The sequence below is a fragment of the Chrysemys picta genome, chromosome 23 (assembly GCF_011386835.1).
Source record: "Chrysemys picta bellii isolate R12L10 chromosome 23, ASM1138683v2, whole genome shotgun sequence".
Taxonomy (NCBI): Eukaryota; Metazoa; Chordata; order Testudines; family Emydidae; genus Chrysemys; species Chrysemys picta.
Window position 1 is genome coordinate 11,177,738 of NC_088813.1, and position 22,986 is coordinate 11,200,723.

The 22,986-nt window shown below is 43.7% G+C and overlaps 1 protein-coding gene across 3 annotated transcripts in view; it reads right to left on the reverse strand.

Moving 5' to 3' along the window:
- The window catches only part of MAN1C1 (mannosidase alpha class 1C member 1), an 89,902-nt gene that overhangs the window by 55,474 nt on the left and 11,442 nt on the right, over positions 1–22,986 (reverse strand). For all 3 annotated transcript variants that reach the window (XM_065577149.1, XM_042844696.2, XM_024107655.3), the window contains exon 2: positions 6,719–6,815. In XM_065577149.1, the coding sequence (XP_065433221.1) occupies positions 6,719–6,815 (97 nt within the window). The remainder of the gene's footprint in view (positions 1–6,718; positions 6,816–22,986) is intronic.

Below are 22,986 nucleotides of genomic sequence, written 5' to 3' on the forward strand. Positions count from 1 at the left end.
TGGGTCTGACACAAAGCCCACTGGAGTCAACTGGAGCTTTGACTTACCAGGCTTCGGATCAGGCCCTAAGATTGTATGTGACATTAGCACCATACTGGGACAATATGTAAGTCTTGCCGGGGTGGGTGGCTTTGGATACTGGTTTATGTTTATAGCAGCATATTTTTGCTTTGAAGTATTTTATGGCCTTTATATGCATAAAAAGTCCCCTAACAAACAAATTAACAATTCAAGTTGATTTATGCACTGTCCTCACGCGGATCTTTACTGCTTTGATAATTAAGCAATATAATGAGCCATGGCACATATTGTGCTGGGAAGCCTTCAGAGCATTGAGAGTCTCAAGGCCTTTGACTACCAAAGAAAGACAAGGTCCCATCACAATGCCCACAATACGAACTGGTTTCAAAGGTGGGGGAGTATTTTAGTTACAATGCACCGTAGAACAGCAAAGAAGGCCTGATTTCAACAGATGTCATGATCTTTTACTCCCTGGACCATCGCGGCACAGAAGCGCCACAAAAGCAAGGATTTTAGTCCATTGTGGGGAGGTGGGATGCTGATCAGCTAATGAGCACGTTCAGGGCTTTTAAAAGGCACGTGTGTGTTTGAGGGCACCACCACCCTCGCCACAATCTGGAGAAGAGAGATGCAGGTATGCGGCTGCTGGAAGGTTAAAGATGTGCCTTGTTTATCTGGAAGGAGCAATCTCTGGCAGGTTGCAAGGGGAGGAGGGGAGACACAGGGATAAATGTCAGTTCCAATATGAATCATTAACAAATACCCACCGACTCTGTTGTTTGGATGGATATCCTGAATCACTGCTTCATACTGACAGGAAATAGGGTTGTTGCTACGGATTTCAGTGGCAGCAAAAATAGTGTACATACAAAATGTCCTTCCTTAAAAAACACACATTCAACTGGGTAATATGCTACTTAAAAAAAAAAAAGAGGCTAACAGTGTTCCAGGAAGAGCGGAAACATCTTCATTAGCACTGCAGAGGGGGGGGGGGGGAAATGTTTCTCTCCTTAAAAAGCACACGAAGCAAACTGCATAATGTGATAGTCAGAGGAAATAATTCTGGATGCAAACTCAGAGAACTATTATTTTTTTAATCACATAAAATGACACTCCAGGGTTTTGCACATTTGTGATCACAGGGAAAGAGGCACCTACTCGAGCCAAAAACAACTGCACAGAGAGAGCATGCATTTCTCTTCTTGTCGCTAGAATGTCTCTAGTTAATATTTTCATCCAATTACCTTTCCTGCATCAAATACATATACCTGAATCCCTATTGCTTCTGATTGGCTGATTGCGCCCTTCCTGTCTTCTTGCAAACATCACTGACAACAAAATATGCTCGGTGTAAACTCAAAAGCTTGTCTCTTTCGCCAACAGAAGTTGGTCCAATAAAAGATATTCGCTCACCCACCTTGTCTCTCTAATATCCTGGGACCAACACTGCAAAACAACAATATATGCAACTATTAGAAAAATGTGTGGTTCAAGCGGGGAGGCAAGATAGATCAAGTGACAGACAGTGGAATACGGAGCCTTTTATATCTAAGTAACCTGTGTGAATTCAGCAGTTCAAGTTGGTGGTGACCAAAAGTTGCTACGTTCCACGACTATTCAGGAGTCCAGGTGGAATGAGTTTGGTGGTCTCAGGCCAGTGGAGAAGGGTCCATATTACCCCCCGCCCTCCATAAAATTGGCATTCACTGATCCTTTAGATGGCAGTCTCAGAGGGACCAAGGATCAAACGGTGGCTGGATACTGAGCAGCCCTGTCACCTCTCTAGGTGATCAATCTATCCAGGTTAGGGCTGAGACATGCTAGAAGGCAGGGTTAGAAAGCTTGTCCTGGCACTGACCATGCTGTAATTATGTCAAAATCTAGAGGACTTCAGTCTCCAGAACCTTCAGTTGGGCACCATTCTAAAGCACTAAATTAAATAAAATGTATTTTTTTTAAATCACCCTCTCCCCTCCCCCAACCCCGCTCAAGCCAGGGATTCGAAACAGCACCATTTCCGAGCAGCTGAGGCTGATAACGTCCCATCTGCAAAACAAACCGTCAATACAGTTCAGGAAGCTCTCAAACCTCCCAGCCAAATAAATGAGCTGAGCCTACGCAGCCGCTCATTTTCCAAGAATTGGTGATACAGTATCTGGTATGCTGTTGTATTCTGTCGCCAAACATGGAGCAATCCCAGGGCTGTCTGCAATCCTCAGGGCTGAACTCTGAAAGTTTTACATCATTTAGACCTAGCTGCTGTCAGATCCTTGCCTCCTAGTACTGCTGACCTGACCGTGTCCTCAATGTGACAGTTGTCACATATATTCAGATCAGAGAAACTTGCAAAGATTCACAAAGATGTACAAATTCAGGAGAGGCTGAAAGCAGCAGAAGCCTTGACAAGACAATTTTAGGTGCTAAATGCAATATCCAGTTAGAGAAAAAAGATCTAGTTAGAGATGGCTATTTTTGCACCAAAACTAGTATATTAAAATGCTGTTAGATTCTGAAAAGTGGCTGTTTAACAGGATTGTGAGGTTCCACATTTATTTCCTGTCAGTGATTTCAGGGCAAATTGGCTCAGGTTACAAATCAAAAAATGGATTTTTCTAGCTGCCAGCACTGCATACACCATGAAATATCTAAAAATCAAACTTCCTAATGTACCACTGTAATAAAGATTCTGCAATTAAAATTTAACTGACACTTCAAGTTGACGCATGAGCAGAAATGGAATCCAGCTTGTTTTCCATAGTTATATAAACTCTGCAAGACTAACAGGATTTAAGAACATTTTGTCCAAAAAAATAAGCAGATATGACAGACACAGGAGCAGACAGAATAATAATTCTGTTATTTAATGCTAGTTATTACAGTGACAGGTGCATCAGAAATGCCTTGCTAGATAGTAACTTTGCCCTTCTCCAGCCCTTTTACTCCAAGGATCTCACCATGCTTTACAAACAGTGATTAGTTCGGGCTCATAACACCAAAGAGAGGAACACTGGGAAATTGAGAAGAGGGGTTAAATAACTAGATCACACAGGTCTAAGCCACAGTTGGGAACAGAATACATCCCTGTCCCTATCAATTTGTAGCCTTAGCTAAATCCTCTTGCCCATACTTACACAGATATTTTTTCTAAACAAATATGCTTTGGGGGTCTGATCCTGAGAGGTGCTAGTAACCCGCAGTTCCCACTTAAGTCAGGGTCTTTAAGAATAATGAAAACACTACAGAGAATAATGAAAAACCCGAAGTTGTAGAAAAAAATTAGAGTGCAGGAAATTTAGCATGACGTGGGATTTATTCCTTCACCACAGAACATTCTCCATGCCCTCAGCTGTGTGATTCAGCAATTCTGATGGCATTCACTGGCAGTGATACCACCAAGTGTATGTCAAATGGCAGTATGTTCTAAAATGAGTTCACCCCTCGCACCCCATGTGAGCATGGAAGGTTGGGAGAGCAAAAAAGAGTCGTTACCAATAGCCCCTGGCTAGTGGTCTCTAAAAAGATAATAAGTTATTGCAATGGGAGTATTACAGAGGTGAAAGTAAGCCGGTACGGTCCGGTACGGCATACCGGCAAGAGCCAGTATGCCGTGCCGGACCACACCGGCTTCCGCGGCAGGGATTTAAATCCCGCCCACAGCTCCGGTAGCCGGGCTGGGGCCGGGATTTAAAGAGTTCAGGGCTTGGGGCTCTTCAGCAGCCGGAGCTGCGGTGGGGATTTAAAGGACCCGGAGCTCTGCGGCGGCCGGAGCCTCGGCCCTTTAATTTGCCCCTGAGTCCCGGGGGCTCCCAGCCACCTCTGCAGCTGGGAGCCCTGGGTTGATTTAAAGGCCCTGGAGCTCCCAGCCACAGTCGGTGCCCCAGGGCCTTTAAATCTTGAGAGGCCCCGCCTCTTCCAGTTGAGGCCACGCCTCTTCCAGTTGAGGCCACGCCCCCCCTCAGGACTCCAGCAGTACTGGTAAGTCCTGTAAGTTACTTTCACCCCGGGGGTATTATTTGTACAAATGAGCTGTACATAGAAAATTGGAAAGCCCTGATACAAGCTGATTATAAGAGAAGGATTTGGTGCATTATCTACCCATGTAAAAGTGTAAGAATAATTAGCCATGTCTGATCAGACCATTGGTTAAATAAGATTGGGACCCTGTCTCCATGTCTATGACAGGCATGCTTCAGAGAAGATAAACCCCACCACCAGACCTGGCCACTGGTGTAATTCTAGAGGTCAGGAAGGAGTCTCTCTCTCCCTGATCCCCATGTATGGAAGACAAAATAGGCAGAGAACCTTTCACAGTCCTGACCTGGCCCCTCCTAAGCAGAGCTGGTTTACGGGGGAAGGAAAGAAAGTAACAGGTTTGGAGACAGCAGAGGAAGAGTTCTGCTCTGCTCATTACTGGCTGTGTGGATGGTCAGGCAGGTGCAAACACATCACTGTTCTATCATAACAGAAACAGAATCATCAGAAGGTGACTGTTCAGTTTGTATTTCTATTTTGACTTGCAAGAACATACTTGATGAAAAACAGTTCCCCCGCTTTTCTCGGGGTGAAGCTGCTGTTATCTGACGGTTCAGCTGTAAGTGAGCATCACGTACAGAACAGGGAAAAATCTATCACCCTTAAAGAACTTGAATATTTTTCAGTCACACAAACATATTCTAAAATAGCCCCAAAAAGGTGTCCTTCCTCCCACACAGAAGCAAGCAGCTGCAGCAAAAATCTCAGCTGAATTTTGACACCTCCGGTCAGGAGAATACCAGGATTGCCTACGGTACATCTGTGGTTTGGAATAAAAAGGCATTGTATGAGAAAAATCAGTATTCCCCTAATTTCTAAATGCATTTTAATACGACAGAGATGCAATGCTCTGGCAAGGGACTGTTTAGTGCTTTATTTCTTTACTAAGCAGCAGTTAGAAAGGGAAAAAAAAAAAAAAGCATATTAACAGTATGAAAGGCACCATGTAGCATCTCTTCAATGATTGTCTGCAAACCCTTCTGCTCCAGAGAGTGTTTTCCTTGAGTGCCCTCACAGACACGTTACAAGCAAGCATAAGCACCACCAATTGTTTTAGCATGATAAACACATTCAAAACCTTTCAATATCTTTTGTCTGTTTACAGCTGCATTCCTTAAGGAATTCCGACAAGTTCATCAGAATGGAAAAGTTACAAAATGCCAAACTAAGTGATGCAGCTAATGCAAATTTCTAAACTAAAAACCGAGCTGTGGCAGGATGTTCTTGGTATTGCTGGAGAAACGGGAGGAAGGGGGAGCGGCGGGGTGAAATCAGTGCTTCTGAAAAATGGGATTGGGATAGCAATGACTGGACCAATAAGGCACAATGCAAGCTTCCCCAAGCTGCTCTGACAGTTCATCTCTGGCTTCCACCCAAGAAACTTAAAGAACTTCACTAATATTAATGAAGTAACCCTTCCCGTACTCTCCTGACATAAGTATTATCTCTGTTTTACACAAAGAAGCAGGCACAGAAAAGCAAAGTGCCTTGCCTAAGATGACATAAGGACTTCATGGCAGCAGGGCAAATAGATCTCCTGACTTCTAGTCCTGCAACGAAGCGACAAGACCATCCTTTCCATTCCTACTATCTGCTTGTGCAGTACTGGGATCCCCACATAGCTCTATCTCTATATTTTAGCACTGAAATTATGCAAGTTACCACTCCCCCCACCCCTCAAAAATCTAATCTGCTAAAGAGAAAAATTATACAAGCCAGTAAACACACAGTGTAAAGAGTCTTTAATATTGATTCCCTTATTCAATATTTCACGAAGTCTACGTCCCCACTCAACAGTGGAGCAGTAAGAGAGAAAACAGAATTTGGTCAGAACCTGACGTTTACAAGTTGAGACAAACAGTAACGTTTTCAGGCTGAAAATTAACTTCATGTTTTAGTGCAGAAATTGGTAGGTTTTGTAATTGCTCTGCATCTCTCCAAGACACACTTTGTGCTGGATATAGTAAAAGTGATCAAAGCTGGGATTTTCCAAGGAGCTGAAGGGAGTTAGATGCCCAGCTCAGTGGTGGATTAGCCACTGGGACAATGGGGCCCATGCCCAGGGACCCTGGCCAATAGGGGGTCCTGGAAAAATGGGCACCCCCATGCCCTGCTCGGCGCTCCTGGGGAGCAGGGGAAGCCCCCCGCAACCCAACCCTGCTCCCTGTCAGGAGCACTGGGCGGCTGGAGTGGGGTAAGCCCCCGCACCCTGACCCCATTCCTCCCTGGTAGGAGCACTGGGCGGGCGGGGGAAGCCCCCACGCCATGACCCTGTTCCCCGGCAGGAGCACCGGGCTGGCAGAACGGGGCAAGCCCCCACGCCCCAACCTCGCTCCCTCTGGCAGGAGCATCGGGTGGGCGGGGGAGGAAGAGGGGGCAGCAGGGACCACAGGCGGAAGGGATGGGGAGGGGCCCCCACTTGCTCTGGCCCAGGGCCCAACAAAACCATAATCCGCCTCTGGCCCAACTTCAATAGAATACCAATGAGAGTTGGGCACCTATCTCCCAGAGGCTCCTTTGAAAATCCCAGATACCCATTTTGTTAAAATGGAAAGGGGAAGGAGGTTGAGGTTACGCAGGCTTCTTCCCTGCAACAAGGGGAAAGGAGAAGAAATGGGAGTTTGCCGCATTATTACTACTTTGCATTTACACGGTGGCAACTTACCGAACATGTTACCAATGTGTCCATTCTTAGTTAGCGGTCGAAGTTCATTTTTTCCAAATGCATATCGTTTGTAGTTATCCCAAGCAAACTTCATCATCTACAAAAAAATAGGTGGGAGAGGGGTAATTAGCAAGACTATTAAAGTGAACTAAATTTCAGCTTTAATGCAGGGCTTGATCCCGATCAGTGAGGAGTCCTGCATCTTCCAGTGACCCACTAATTATGAAAGTCTACGCTGCTCTGAATACATAAGAATCCTGCTTGAAATTCACTTTTGGTACCATACTTTTATTATCCTATTGTATTTCAAGTTTGACAGGATGGACCCATCGGTTGTGGGGTACAATTTGGGATTGTGATAACATAGTAGGTGCCTGATTCTAACTTAATATCCAATACTTTGTTGTCAAAGTTTTGTATGAACATCAAATTATTTTAATTATCCCGTTTCAGCCAAGAACTTCTAAGATTTCATAATGCTAATTACAAATGGGTAAAATATAAATGCTAAGCTTGATGGGTCCAAAATTAATTCTCCAAAAGATATTATACATTTTGAGTTTTAACATTTCCTTATGATATTGATAGTGAACCATTCATCAGGTACAATAGTGTTAAAATCCCACCTGACCATTCACCAAATGCAGATATATAAATATATACAACACTGAAAAGGAAGCAGGATTAGGGTGTATCATGCACATAAGAATACTGAAGTGAGCAAGAGAAGAAGCTGATCTTATCTTAAAATAAACGTTACTCAGACTTAAACTTTCCCTAATGTTCAAGCTGAACCTTCATTTTTATGAATAGCAGATCTCCATGCTTTTGAGGAAGAGGATGGAATCCATGTCATTTTGAAATCTTCCAAACAAGACTCAATAGCATCTTCTCAAGATGGTTTTGTGGGAGCCCAGGAAGACGGATGTCTGAGAGATCCCTTCCAAGTCAAACAATTCTCTGACACAGAGCGGTCTGTGTTGGGAAGAACCTCCTAGAGGCCATTGAATTTGCCTTCCTGGGAGGATTCTAGGGCACTGGATTTGGTATGATTCCAACACGTACATGCAGACATCGTTTCTTCTTTCCACTTGCCCTTTTTGCTCTAGCTGGCAGGGAAAATAAACTGACACATATCCTCTCTTCAGACAGGAAAGACCAGGACTTTTATCAGGTTCTAAGCAGCCACTTAAACAATGCCTCCTTTTATAAATCCACACAGTTCCAGTCAGATTGGTCTAAAACCTATGCTTTTCTTTGACTCCAGCCCTGGAATGAAGTCATATGGTGGATCTGAAGGTGGCTTTGGAGGCTCACCAGTAATCTCTATCTCTGCCCAACTAAAATAAGATTGTTCTTGTTAGAGTGAGGGATTTAAAGACTGTAGGTGAACTGTAGAGAAGGAGCAATTAATACAGTCACGCCTATGTAACAGTGGCCAATGCCTATCTGTCCAGATTAGGGATTCTTGGACTATTTATTGCCCAAGTATACAGGCTCCATTAGTCTAATATTCTTCCAGCTGTTTTGACTCCCTTGCTGTCCATCCCTCTCCAGCTGTACATTTCTCAAACCCAACGTAGCGAGCATCTGCCTTAATTAGCACACACGCACAAAAAGCCACATCACCACTGTTTTTTTCTTTTTTAAACATCCAGCTTCCAAAGTAAAGTTTCACAGGGCTGGTCATACGAATGAGGATAAACATTCGCAGAGCTGACTGATAACATTCAGATGCCAGAAGGAGGAATTTTGGATGAATAAGTGAAGCCATTTTGGCTTTATAAATTCTGCGTGGGATGAATTAGTCACTAGAGCTCATTGATTCTAGGAAGCTAAGACTTAACGACCAACAGAGCAACAACCTCCTGTAAAAGGCCCTTGAGTATGCATCAATCATATGACTCAGGGTTTTCATTTTTTCTAAGTCGATGCTGTTTTCCAGTGACAGTATTATTTTAATAGGGGGGTTTCATTATTTTACTATTTTTGTAGTAACACTTTTGGGGAAAGCTGGGGCATTGGGGAAATCTGGGGGGGGGGATAGCTCAGTGGTTTGAGCATTGGCCTGCGTTCAATCCTTGAGGGGGCCATTTAGGGATCTGGGTCAAAACTCTGTCTGGTGATTGGTCCTGCTTTGAGCAGGAGGTTGGACTAGATGATCTCCTGAGGTCCCTTCCAACCCTGATATTCTATGATTTCCCAGCTGATACTAAGCAAAGCACCTTTATCCTTTTCTAATAAGGATATGATCCTGTACTCCATTGGAGAGAGGGATGTTTTTCCAGAACCTTTACCAGGGGCCGGGCACCCACAAAAACAGTTTTCCTGTTGCTAGTGATAAAACCCACACATCAGAGGGGCAGGAGCTTGCAGATAAGGGAGGTGAGAGATTGAGGACCTTTTGTTTCCCCTTTTAAATCATAACCAAAGAGGAAGGGAACACCCTCTTGGCAAACACACGCAAGTTCCACTTTGCTGGAACGTTTATGCTTTGTTGCTGAAAATTAAGCCAACTACATATTGATTGTTATAACGAATATTCTGCAACGTGCATAACTAAGATTAGGATGAAAATCAGAGAGGGGGCACAGTGGGTATCCTGCCCTTGATATTTTAAATACCTGCTACTTGGTCTCTCTGATCCAATCCAAGAGGCAAAACATTTGTTTTTCAAAATATGTTGGAGCCCCAGGATCTGTCCTCCCTGGTGCAGACTGATTAACAGTAGCCAGAGAGGGTGAATTCTGCCAGCAGAGAAAAGGAAATTGCCCCAATTATCTCTCCTTCAATTTGGTGGCAGAATTTTAATAGGAGACCTCCACCCTCCCCCTTCCACCACTGGACGTTTCATACAAGTAAAGCCAGAGGACTTCAGGAATAATCTCCAAGGTTTGCTCACTTTAACATGCCACCCCAAAATGCTGTTTATGGAGACAGCTCCCCCACTCATTAGGCTAGATTGGTTCTCTTTTCTCCTTCAAAATGGTTGACCAGGCAAATGAAGTTAAATTTGTCATGCAGTTCTGAAGAGCCTCAGTATAAAATGATTTCCTGCTGGCTGCAATGCCTGAAACTTTCTTTTGCTGTTATGTTCTGGGCTGATAATCAGACAGAGGATGGACTAGATTCGGCATGCTGCCTAGAGATATTGAAAGGCTGCTGCCATCTCCTTTGTGTGAGAAAAATTTCACTTGCAGTTTTTAAACTCTGGTATATTTCTGTGATAAGAGCCACGATGTGGCTCTATCTCAGACTCCAGAATCAGGATTTCCTCCCTCTGATCACTGGTCCAGAAGCAGTGATTGGAAAAGTAACTGCGACAAAAGTTTACAGTTCTACCAACTCAGCCATTTTGCAGCAGCCATTCCAGGCCAAGTTTAGCAGCACATCTCATGAACTCCTAGAGTTAAGAGATTAATTGCGCCTCAGAAGGTGGGGATTCCACGTTTTCATATGGTATAGAGGACTGGTATGTAGCTCTAAATGTTTTTAAGCAGTTAGTGGCCACTAAAGTCTAGCTGGAGTTGAAATAGGAAAGAAAAAATGCAAGATGGAAATCAGACCCATGTGGCAAACACCTATCAGTCATGGTCTAGATCAGTGGTTCTCAAAGCCGGTCTGCCGCTTGTTCAGGGAAAGCCCCTGGCGGGCCGGGCCTGTTTGTTTACCTGCTGCGTCTGCAGGTTCGGCCAATCACAGCTCCCACTGGCCGCAGTTCGCCGCTCCAGGCCAATTGGGGCTCAGGGCAGAGCCGGCTCCAGGCACCAGCCTGGCAAGCAGGTGCTTGGGGTGGCCCCTCTGGAGAGGGGCGGCACGTCCAGATATTCAGCGGCAATTCGGCAGACAGTCCCGCTCGGAGCGAAGGACCTCCCACCGAATTGCCGCCGCAGATGGCGATCGTGGCTTTTTTTTTTTTTGGCTGCTTGGGGCGGCCAAAAGCCTGGAGCCGGCCCTAGCTCCGGGAAGCGGCGTGGGTCGAGGGATGTGCTGGCCGCCGCTTCCCTCAGCCCCCACTGGCCTGGAGCGGCAAACCGTGGCCAGTGGGAGCCGCAATCGGCCGAACCTCTGGACGTGGCAGGTAAACAAACCGGCCCGGCCCGCCAGGGGCTTTCCCTGAACAAGCAGTGGACCGGCTTTGAAAACCACTGGTCTAGATAATACTTAGTCCCTCTCAAGGTCCCTTCCAGTCCTATGATTCTACAGTTTTAAAGTTTGATTTCTGATGAAATGCCAAGGTTAAAAGTGAATGTTTTATACCATTCTAGCCATGGAAGATCATGATATATCGAGCTTTAAAACAACGTCTACAAATATAAAGAGTTTTATGCAAACTGGTTCATCGTTTTAGATTTTATATTTTCTGGTGTGCTGCATGCCACCTGACAATTATCAATCTGACTCTGAAGTACAAACCACCCAGTCTTTCAACTGATTTACAGCACAGATTCCAAGTCACAGGCCTGGTCCACACTAACCCCCCACTTCGGACTAAGGTACACAAATTCAGCTATGTTAATAACGTAGCTGAATTCGAAGTACCTTAGTCCAAACTTACCGCGGGTACAGACGCGGCAGGCAGGCTCCCCCGTCGATGCCGCGTACTCTTCTCGCCGAGCTGGAGTACCGGCGTCGACGGCAAGCACTTCCAGGATCGATCCGGGATCGATTTATCGCGTCTAGACAAGACGCGATAAATCGATCCCAAAAGATCGATCGCTTACATCCGGACCAGGAAGTAAGTATAGACGTACCCACAATTAAACTTGTCAGATTGCTCTCTGTCTGACCTGTATAATCCACCTTATTTCCCTCAAAGAAATCCAGCTACACATTTAAATGGCATTGTCAATTTAAATAGGTCATAGACAAATACTTCTTTACCCGTTTTACTAAGACTTTGGATTTTTAAAATTTTCCCTGTTGACATAATTTACTTCCCACAATTTTGCTCTGAATACTTTTTGCGCACCTCTCAGCGTAGATAATGGAAATCAATTATTGCCTCAATCCTGTAAATTGTTCCGCCTCGGCAGAGCCCCGTACCCATGCAGAACCCCACTGACTTCAGTGGGTGGAAAGGTCGATTTGGACAGAACAGCTTGTGGGATCAGAGTCTTAGTTTCACTTGCAGGTTCCTAACACTGCAGTATTTGGGTTTCAAACATCGCAGGGGAAGGACTGTCAGACCTGTTTTCGTTGCATTTTTTCTTCAATGTGAGGAGACATTTTTATTAGATGTAGGTTTTATAACAGCTATTTTTAAAATGGTGGGCCAAATTTTTCTGGTCAGTGGTCTTTTAAATACTGCAGCAAGATATATTACAAGTGTTTAATATTTATACTGACACGTCACATGCTTCTAATTCTGCTGAAGCTGAACAAAGAAGATACATGGCTGCACCTACATTGTTACTATATTTCCTCTGATTCGCTCCCTTCCTTTAATTTGTTTCCATTTGTTTGGCAAGTCTTGACTCAATAAGAATTTGCTTATATGACCAACACAGCACTTTGTGCATGTTTATTTAGTGAATCAAATTCAGGGGTAGTGTCAGCTAGTGGGGAGAGGGAGGACAAGATTGACCAGACAGAAAATTGGAGGGGGCTGTGCCCCCCCTTGCCACAAGGCCCCACCCCTCTGTGGCCACGCCCCATTGCCACGTCAGAGGCCGGAAGCTGGAGCCAGGCAGTGTGGGGCTCTGGCTGCTCGCAGCTGGTAAGAGCTGCCCAGGTGGGAGGACCCAGCTCTGGGGCTGGCAGAGCCCTTGGGGAGCAGCATGCAACTGCTGGGGGTGGGGCCCAGGAGCCCGGGCTGGAATGAGTCAGTCCAGGCTGCTGTGGGGAGCCCCGGATCCTCCACCTGCCCTGGGTGGCACGCCCCAGTGGGTGGGGACATGGGCCGGGGGCTGTTCTTGGGCACCCCAACCCTCTGCCCAGGCTTACTTCTGCTACGAGGCGGCTATGGGGGTGGGGTGGTAGGGAGCCTAAGGCAAATTTTGGGGTGGCTGTAGCCCTTGCAAGTCCCCTCCCCCAGCACTTCCCCACATCAAATTATCAATAAAGTTCTATTAAAAATCCTACCATGTCAAGCTTTCATTGCTTCCTTGCGCTAGCAGTGCTTTTATGGCTCCAATCCAGGACTGTGTACCACAGAACACATTGGATAAGTGTAATTTGCAAGTCCTATCCCTAAGTATTAGGAAGCTTGATTTTCAGAACTGTTGAGAGTGTAGATTCACTGACTTCAAATGCAGTTGAGGGCAGTCAACATATGTGAAAAGTCAGGCTTTGGGTTTCAAATGGTATCATGGCGGGGAAAGAAGAAGGCTAATAACCGGAACTTTATACAATAAAAGCAATCGTCCAGTTGTGTGAGCTAGGCAGTTTGCTATAACATGCAGAAGGAGAACCCTCAGGGTATATGATGAAGAAACAGGGTCCAAGAAAAAACTTCACCAAAGAAATGTTTTACCAAAGAAATATTCTACCATGGCAATGGGCATGCACAATACTTCAGATGTGATGTAATATATGCAGTATTTAACTAATTAAAAACCCTGGGTTAAATCTGCTTGTAAAAGCAGAGAGGATCAGCGAGAAATCAAACTCACATTTGCCTCCTCATGTCAGCCCTGTATGATTTTAAAATGCAGAGCATTTCCAAACAGCTATTTGATTAGTTTTATCCATCTAGGCTAGGATAATTAGTAAATGCCTAAGAGATGAAATTTAAATATGCCAACCAATCAGTCCATTTCAAGAGCTTCCCATGAACATTATACAAAGCAATTATCTTTACAAGATAACCACTTTCATGGCTCTTTTGCTTTTAAAAAAATCCTTATCCATCAGCGCCCTGTAAAATATTTAAACAATCACACTACCTACAAAATTCCAAGTTGGAGTTTTCCAACCGCAATTCTTTTTGTTGTTGCTTGTTTTTTTAAATTATTATTAACATAAGTTTCCCACTGTTTTGCTACTCAAAACTGGTAGGTTTTTTCCTCTTTGTCTTTTTGGTGAAGATCAGTGGCAGTATCAGATAGGACCTGGCCTTTTCTGCCTCTAGCCTGGTAGATCATATCAGACAAAACCTGACTTTTTCTGCCGCCAACCTTTTAGGACACTGAAATTAGCTCCCGTTCCTATTTCAGATTTCTTACCTGCAGTACATTGCGGTATATTTTTCCCACTCTGCCAAAAATAATTTTCCTGACAAAACTATGTACTAAAAGGTATAACTTGCTGTCAGTGTCTCGCAGTAAAAGATAGGTGTGAGACCTTAGCCTAATCTCACTTGTTTACACTGGTGTAAATCAGGAGTAATTTCACCAAAGTCAAGGGAGCTGTACCAGTGTAAACTGGTGCCAGATTAGTATCAGGCCCTCAGTTATACTTTTAAGACAGTTATATATAAAGACAAACCCCAGTGGAGAATCTAATGATGGACTCAAATTGAAAAGCTTTACCACAGAGCCACTGTCATGCTGGGTCACTTTCAGACCTACTTATTTTGAAAGCGTCCTTAGAAGTCATTCTACATAATATTTTTATTGCTAAATGTTTTGGCATTTGGCTAACAGGCTTCATATAACCAGGCACTAATAACCACAGGCCTTTATTTCATGATTATAAAAGCCTGTAACTAGCAGAACAGACACTGCTACAGCACATGAAGAAGTTACTAGGCAACATGCAGAAATGGACAGCAACACTGATAATCCATTCTAAAGTAATTACATTTTATAATTAAAGATTACTGTAAATCCAATAGATCCCAACAGGAACTTGAGCAATTTAGAGACACCCTGGCTAACCTGTCTGTTTTAAAGCAGTCATGTTAGCTTCTAATCTTGAATAAAACACGAAGAGAATGGATATTTTCATTTAATAGGCCTGACCTGACAATCATAATGTGTGTCATTTCTCTAGTCATTAGTTGGATCTTTTCTTATTTAACTAACTTTAACAAAAACTGCATTCATCTTTATTGGCACTGAGGAGGTGAGTACCAGAGATTAGAACTGGGAATGGAAGTTTGAACTCCTGATGGGAAATCTTGTTGCCATTGACAAATACATTCCCTACGCTAGCTCCTCTGTGCCTCAGTTTACCTATCTGAAACATAGAGCTAATCATTATTTCACAGGGGTGTTGACGTATAACAAATAAACATGAACTACTACTACTAAATGAATTTGAATAGCATTCTGCATGTTCAAATGTAAGTAACACGAAAGGAATTAATTCTCAATATTCAACAAAGTAAAAATCATTATCTCAAAGCTTTTACAGGTGAGGAAAAAGCAGGCAGAGAGGGAAAGTGACTTGTCCAACATTACTCGAGAAGTCAGTGGCAGAGTCAGGATTACAACTCAAAAACTTAATTCAGATGCAGCTGGACCCCACTGGGACTCAATGCAGAGACAGGCGTTTAGCATAATGGGGTCCTCGATTGGTAATGTATGGATTATTATGCTATCATACCAAGAGAGTGATACACCCCTAGTCAAATAGCTTATCTACCACAAGTTAACACCTGGGATTATAGCGTTTGTTCACATGTTAAGGAAAGAAGGCACCACTGCAATTATCTATCCAACCTCCTGCATAACATAAGCCATGGAATTTCACCCTGCAAATTCCTACATGAAGCCCAGTAACTGGTGATTGAATCTGCAACGTATCTTTCAGAAAGACACCCAATGTTTGGGAAAGCCTCAAGTCTTTTACAGACACTTCTGCAATGATCCAGCTGATTCTTCCTCAGTCACTGAGCACAAAATCACATAGCCATGTCCAGAATCTTGAGCCATTCCCATGCCCTTGAGTGCTTTGAAATGGGTTTTAAAGCTGAAACTTGAACCTTTGCCAAATCTGCCGCTGACGTGCAAATACACCAGCAGATACTTTAATTTATTGGCAGACATTAAGTAGATACTGTAAATCATTTGCTACATGTACCTTTATTATCTATAAAGTAAATACAATAATGTCAGTGAAGAGCTTTCTGCCTAGGACTTTTGTTGCAGAGTCTTTAGGGTGCATCGTCAACCTACTTATATTAGAGATTTTTTCCACCATTTTCATCTCTACTGAATAGGAAACACAAACAAGGCAAAAATTGCAGCTGGACTCTACACTTGGAAAAATCTACAATTGGAAGCACCAGATGAATTCATTAGAGAGTTAACTTTGCAGAAGCAAAAGCAGGGCAGTGAGGGGGTGAGATCATGGGCCGGAAAGGGGTTAATAGCCAGTTAATTACAACACAGGTACAACAGATGTACCTAATTAGTTGCTTCTCAGCCAGAGGGGCAGGACTGGGAGGCATCAGGTGATAACTTAATGGACATCTGGCCCTTATAAAAGGGGAGAGCATTCACTCTGAACAGAGGAACCAGAGGCACTTCTATGAAGTGGCCTGAGCCAGAAGCTGCAGGAAAACATGCACCCTAGACAGATGCCGTCTGAGGGGCCAGAGCTTGAGGCTGGATCTGCGGAGAAGGTTACAGAGCGGCAAAGAGGAAAACTGAAGATGGAGCCCAGAAGAAAGGCAGACTGGCTGAGAGACTTTTAGACATTAGTGTGAGTTTCTGTTGCCTGACAGATTGGATTTAGATGCTTCTCAACTGGAAGGCTGAGTTGTGCAGAAAGGCAGGTGACCCGCAACAGACTCAGATCCCTGATGCCAAGGGACGCTCCAGTGGTGAACATGCATCATGACAAGGGCTGATACCAAGTTCTTGAGTTTGGGTTCACACTTAAGATAAACCAATTCAACAACAATTCCACCATCATGAACTAGCTGAGTGAATGTTTACCCTGGACTATATCAAATGATCAACTGTATCCTATGTTCTATACAGCTCTAACTGCTAATTGAGGTTCTCCTTGCATTTAGATGGTAGGGGTTTGCACTTCTGCTGCAGAAAGATCCAAATTCTATCCCTCCTGCTGCTGTCATATTCTGACTGGCTGATATACATGATCTAGTGACAGCTGTGAAGCCCCAGGTAGCTCCGATTTGCTATGAAACCTTAACTTTACAGCACCTTTCAGCTGAGGACCTCAAAGCACTTTACAAATCATTAAACTGAGCTTCCCCACCACTCCCCTACTTCTACTGAGACAGGCAAATATCTCCATGTACAAAGGAGAAGACTAGGAGCAGAGGGGTAATAATACTCAGCCTGTATCTTAAAAGGACTTTGCAGATATTTAAACTAAGCCCTACCACATTCCTGAGAGAAAGGCAAGTATCCTTCCCATTTTACAAACAGGGAAACAGAAGCATACACCGTTCAGTTGCCCAATGTTCAGTTGCCCAATGTCATGTACCGAGTCAGTAACAAAGCCAGAAACAGAACCCAGGAGTCCTCCTGTCTCACCGTCCCCTGTGAGGAAAGCTGAAAAGGAAGAGAACGCATCTCAAAACACAATTAAACTAACCCCTAATTAAATTCCAAACACAACTGGGTTTAACTGTATCAAAAGAAACAAAAAATCTTTAGCTGGGGCATTAAGTCCCACTGGGTCCTGCTGCTTCTATATTAGGAAACATCTCAGCAACAGTGGTTGATTTTGCAGTTAAAGTTTCTTAATGAAACAGCAGGTTGCAAAAGGTTGACAATGGATTTTTGAGAATGAAGCTGAGTCTAGGGCAAACTGTAGACTGCTTTAATCCTTGAGGAGGGGGAGAGCTACATTAAGGGTCCCCTCACTTACTCCAACTGAAGCTTACGGAGGATTCTATTAGAAGTAAAAGTCTTTGTGATCTAGGGCTCTCCAGGACAGCAAAAGGAAGAAGGAAACCTTATTTGTTTCAAGCTTCTCTAAGTGATCAAACATACCAGATTCCAATGCATGACCAACACTGTTTCAGCACAAAAGCAGCGGGAATAAAAGCAATGGTCCTTTGCTTATTACCTCTTGCAACTGTTCAAGTACTTGTACTTGCTGTCATAAGGTTTAGAGAACTTTCACAAGAGGCTTTACATGTTCCCAATTTGCACAGACCTGGAAGAAGTGATCCTATTAAACTGGAGGGCTGATTTCTTTCGCAGACTGGTGCTCAAATGGTAATTCTGCACGCTGCAAAAATTAGGGTCAGCTGCTAAGTTCAGACCTAACTATAGCTTCTGTGATGCAGATGAAGCTGAATATTTCTTGCCAAACAACATGCAGAATATGAATGACTGGAAGAAGACAAGAGAAATTTCTCTGCCTATTCCTTCATAAGAAAAAAATTAAAAACCACCTGGATGATAATTAGCTCCTCGGTTATAGTTACTGAAAGGTTGGATAAGTACCCCTTTCAGCAACCACTACGTTATGAAGACATTATAAAAGAATGTTGATTTTGGTTTTTGTTGCTTGCCGAATGCTGCCTTCGCACCACCACACACAACATACTTACTTTAGCACAGAATTTGAACCAAACATGCTGGATTCTCACGGATTTGGGGTCACTCATATGCATTTAGGAAGTGTTTAGAATATTATCCCCTGCCCCCCAAAAAATTACATTTTGCTAAATTGGCCGTAAGGTTGTAAATACATCTCTATAACATATGGTGAAAATGCTTGAAGAGGCTGTTGTGCGTGTACACACGCAGACACGCTGCAAAGTCAACAAAAACCCAGCACATCCGATATTGGAAAGAGCTACTCCCAACAGTGCTCTACTTCACCATCGCGGTGGTTTCAAGAATCCCTACATCAGCTGGACTTTATAAAGCACTTTGAAATGCACAGAAATTATTTCCCCCTATATCTGCAGAACGGTTCAAATCATTAACTGTACAGCCCAAATTTTATAGAGGACTTTCACTTTTTAAAAACTAATTTTGCTGGCATAGTTGCAAATTAGAAGATATTTGCAAAATACTGTGGCTCCATAAAATAACCCTTTTTACAGCTATTGCGACAGGGTGCAGAAGGGGGCTGCACATGCCGGGGATGTGAGACAGACTCAAGAGGCAGAGTGCTAAACTTCAGAGATTGCTTTATTATTTAGATTTGTCAAATGCTTTTAACTATGAATTGTTTAGCTTGGTGCTAGCTCTTAGCTACTAGTCACTGGTATTCCCGCATGCTTTGAATAAAATAAAAAGGGGAAATTACTTGCCTTGTAATTGTGCTTTTCTGAAAGCATCCTGCAAGAGTATCACTCCTGGGTCTTGTGCCTGAAGCATAAGTCATTCAGGAAATTCCCATAGCTTTAAGATATTTGGCCCTGTGATGTACCTATAGGCTTCCTTAAAGACCTTGACTTAAGAAGACTTCTTGCTTTGCACTTCTTAAGTCTCTAACTACACACAAAAAATACCAAATGTTCTTTCTCTAACGTGACCAACACCCCAAATGAGCAACAGACAATCACTTAGGGGGTAAGCCCAGAATAGTTCACCTCCTAATCAAACCACATTAAAAATCTAGCAAAGGTAGGTGGATGAGTATCTTGCGGGATGATTTTTTTTCAGAAATGCATTATTACAAGGTAAGAAATTTCCCCTTCCCTAAAGACATCTCTGAGGAGTCTCACTTTTGGAGAGGAAGAAGCCCAGGAGATGTTCCGAAGGACAAAGCAGCAGGCTACAAGAAAAGGCAAATGCTGAGGAATTTTTTCTTCCTTTAAAAACAAAAAATGGGTAGGGGAAATTATGTCTCCGAAAATGTATCGGGCCTAACTACTTAACATCTGTGTATAAGACACGAAAGAAACAGCCTAAAGAAACAACACAGAGGGAGCAGGAGACTGTGGTCTTCTGCCTCAGCCGCAGAATCACAGCAGGAACACTCCCAAGGTACTGAATACAAGTGGTGAAGAAGAAGAGACAGAGCACGGCCCTTGGAGCCTCCATGCACAAGTCTGTCATTGAGCCATCCTGAGGCAAGTAAGTAATGTCTGTCTGGCCTCAGACCAGATGAGTCCTGACAGGCCTCTCTAGCTTTAACTTAACCAGATCACAGTAATGTAACATGCAACCAGAGAGCTATGGTTCTCTCACTGCAGTATTGCTTAGGGCACTGCTATGAATGAAACAAAAAATTGCTGGCTGGGCTGCTTGGTTCAGGAAATTAAGCCCACCGCCTGGAATAACCACAGGAGAGTCCTAGTTTATCACAGGGTTTACAACAGTGAGAGCTGGAGGTACACAGATTAGAACTAGAGCTATAAGTTACAGGGAAGGAGTTCCTTCATGAACTACAGTTAGGACGATACTGGATGGAACAGCCCAGGGCCCCTGAAGTACCTGAGACTGTCCTGAAAAGCCCGCTCAACAAACTTTTAACTGGCCTACAGGTCACTCAGAGGGTTAACATTCTGCAAAGCTAGGCATGGTCCCTACATGAAACCCATGGAAGCAGGAGACCGAGAATCTTCCTTTACACTGACTGCTTCTGGTACTAAGAACATGGTCTTAGCCTGTAAACGCAGGACTTATTATATTAGCCAACTGCTTGATGATCTATGTTGATCATCCCTTTTGTTTTAGAACTGGGCATCTTAATTTTCCCTTTCCCCATCAGTGGGAAAGAGTTCATTGCTTCTGGGTCTTCGATGGGACCAACAATGGCCTCAAAACACACAGAGGTGCAAGCAGGTGAGATAGTTGAGGGGAAGGAAAGAAGGGAAAATACAGGCAACAAGTTGCCTCCCCTCTGCTCCTGCTCTGTATAAGGAGGAGGAGGGAGGGAACATCTGAGGTGAAGTCACCTGGCCTCCAGCCCAAATGCTGGAGTGTGGGGCGACAAGAACCCAGAACAGCCTATGACTTCTCATCCAGTATGGGCCTGAAACAGTCCGGTGTATCCCGTGTGCTTCAGCCAGATCCTAAATATTTAATATGAGTGATCTGAGGATGAGCTTTAGTTTAATAATTTCTTGCTGGTTCACCTGCTAGCCCATCTGTTTGTATAGTTTTCGCTTGGAGGCATTGACTGGAGCATCGCTATCCCCTCCCTTTCAAGAGTTACTTGTGATTTGAACTTCTGAAGAGGGGGAAGGAGCAATTCTCAAGCATTAACCAGTCAGCAAGGAGTAATCTGACAGTTTATCACAGGTACTAGTCAGTAACTGATACAAGAAAATGATCCCACAAAGGATACAAGAAAGTTATCCTGCAGCTGTCCCAGAGTCCAGTGTTTGAGTTGTCACTCAAAGAAAGTGTTAAGAAATACTTGGAGCACAGTAACAAATTTATTAGCCAGAAGCTGATAAACTCCTCCAGGAGTCTCTCGGTCAACAATAAATCAGAGAAATCGGCTTTCAAATACTGGATCTTTAATAAAAAATAAGGCACGTGGAGTGGATGTTAGAACAGTGTTAGAATTCAGCTGCCAGAACTAAGGGGACTTGATTTCATTCAGTCTGACCTCCCATCATGAGAGGTACCAAGGGTTGGCCCTGGCAGAATTCCAACACTGCATTAGACGGTCATCACACTACAATGATTAATGAACTTCTGAAAGAAGACGGCTATGAAAAGCACGTTAGATTACATGGATAATAAACTAAGGCAAACAAACATAAGGATTCATAGAAATCAGAGACAGAAGAGACCTCTTAAGTCAGTGAATCCATGTCCCTGCCAGTAGAATTGTCTCCTACAATACATTTTCCAATGCTCTTTGTGTTCTTGTTTTAAACAACCCACGCAACAGATTCCCAAAAGAAGTGGTGGAAATCTATTTCAAATCTAACTTTTAGGAATTTCCCCCCTAATATTCAGCTTACATTTTTCCTGTCCTTAAATTTTGGAAAACCAGAGAGTAAAGAATGGGAAGAAGCGAAGTCTCTAGGACTTTTCCCTGCATCTTATGGAGGATTTATCGGAAATCAATAACCCTTTCAAAAAGATATAGTTTGAACCAATCCACCATAGAGAATGGAAGAATATATATATCAGAGGACCAACATGCTGGTTACATGTCATTCCACTAAGACTCAGCACAGAGATCTGATGGGTTCCTGGTTTCATTGCTGGAGGAAGGCTTTTGAGATGGTAAAGCAGCATCAGAAAAGTTAGCTGGGGATTTGCCTGGGTATAGCTAGCGCATCTTAAAATAGCTGTAAAAAGCAACAGAGGGTCCTGTGGCACCTTTAAGACTACCAGAAATATTGGGAGCATAAGCTTTCGTGGGTAAGAACCTCACTTCTTCAGATGCAAGTAATGGAAATTTCCAGAGGCAGGTATAAATCAGTATGGAGATAACGAGGTTAGTTCAATCAGGGAGGGTGAGGTGCTCTGCTAGCAGTTGAGGTGTGAAACCAAGGGAGGAGAAACTGCTTCTGTAGTTGGATAGCCATTCACAGTCTTTGTTTAATCCGAATCTGATGGTGTCAAATTTGCAAATGAACTGGAGCTCAGCAGTTTCTCTTTGGAGTCTGGTCCTGAAGTTTTTTTGCTGTAAGATGGCTACCTTTACATCTGCTATTGTGTGGCCAGGGAGGTTGAAGTGTCATCCTACAGGTTTTTGTATATTGCCATTCCTGATATCTGACTTGTATCCATTTATCCTCTTGCGTAGTGACTGTCCAGTTTGGCCAATGTACATAGCCAATGTACATAGAGAGGTTTAAACTGAGGACTGTAGGTGATGGCCAGTGGAGTTCTGTTGATTTCTTTTTTGGGCCTGTCTTGTAGTTTTGAGAATGCGTGGTGAAAATCTTGTAGATGTTGGTCTCTGTCACCAAATTTGAAATAATTGTGCGTGAGGATAAAGTCACAGAGCTCAGCAACAAGTTTTCAAATTTGGTGACAATATATACCTCCAGACCAGTGGCACCGCTATGGGCACCCGCATGGCCCCACATTATGCCAACATTTTCATGGCTGACGTTAAGTGATGGCCACATTAACACCACCCTATACCGAAAACCCACCGACCGCTATGCCTATCTTCATGCCTCCAGCTTCCACCCCGGACACACCACACGATCCATCGTCTACAGCCAAGCGCTGAGGTACAACCGCATCTGCTCCAACCCCTCAGACAGAGACCAACACCTACAATATTTTCACCAAGCATTCTCAAAACTACGATACCCACACAAGGAAATAAAGAAACAAATCAACAGAGCCAGACGTGTACCCTGAAACCTCCTGCTACAAGACAGGCCCAAAAAAGAAACCAACAGAACTCCACTGGCCATCACCTACAGTCCTCAGCTTAAACCTCTCTATGTACATTGGCTATGTACATTGGCCAAACTGGACAGTCACTACGCAAGAGGATAAATGGACATAAGTCAGATA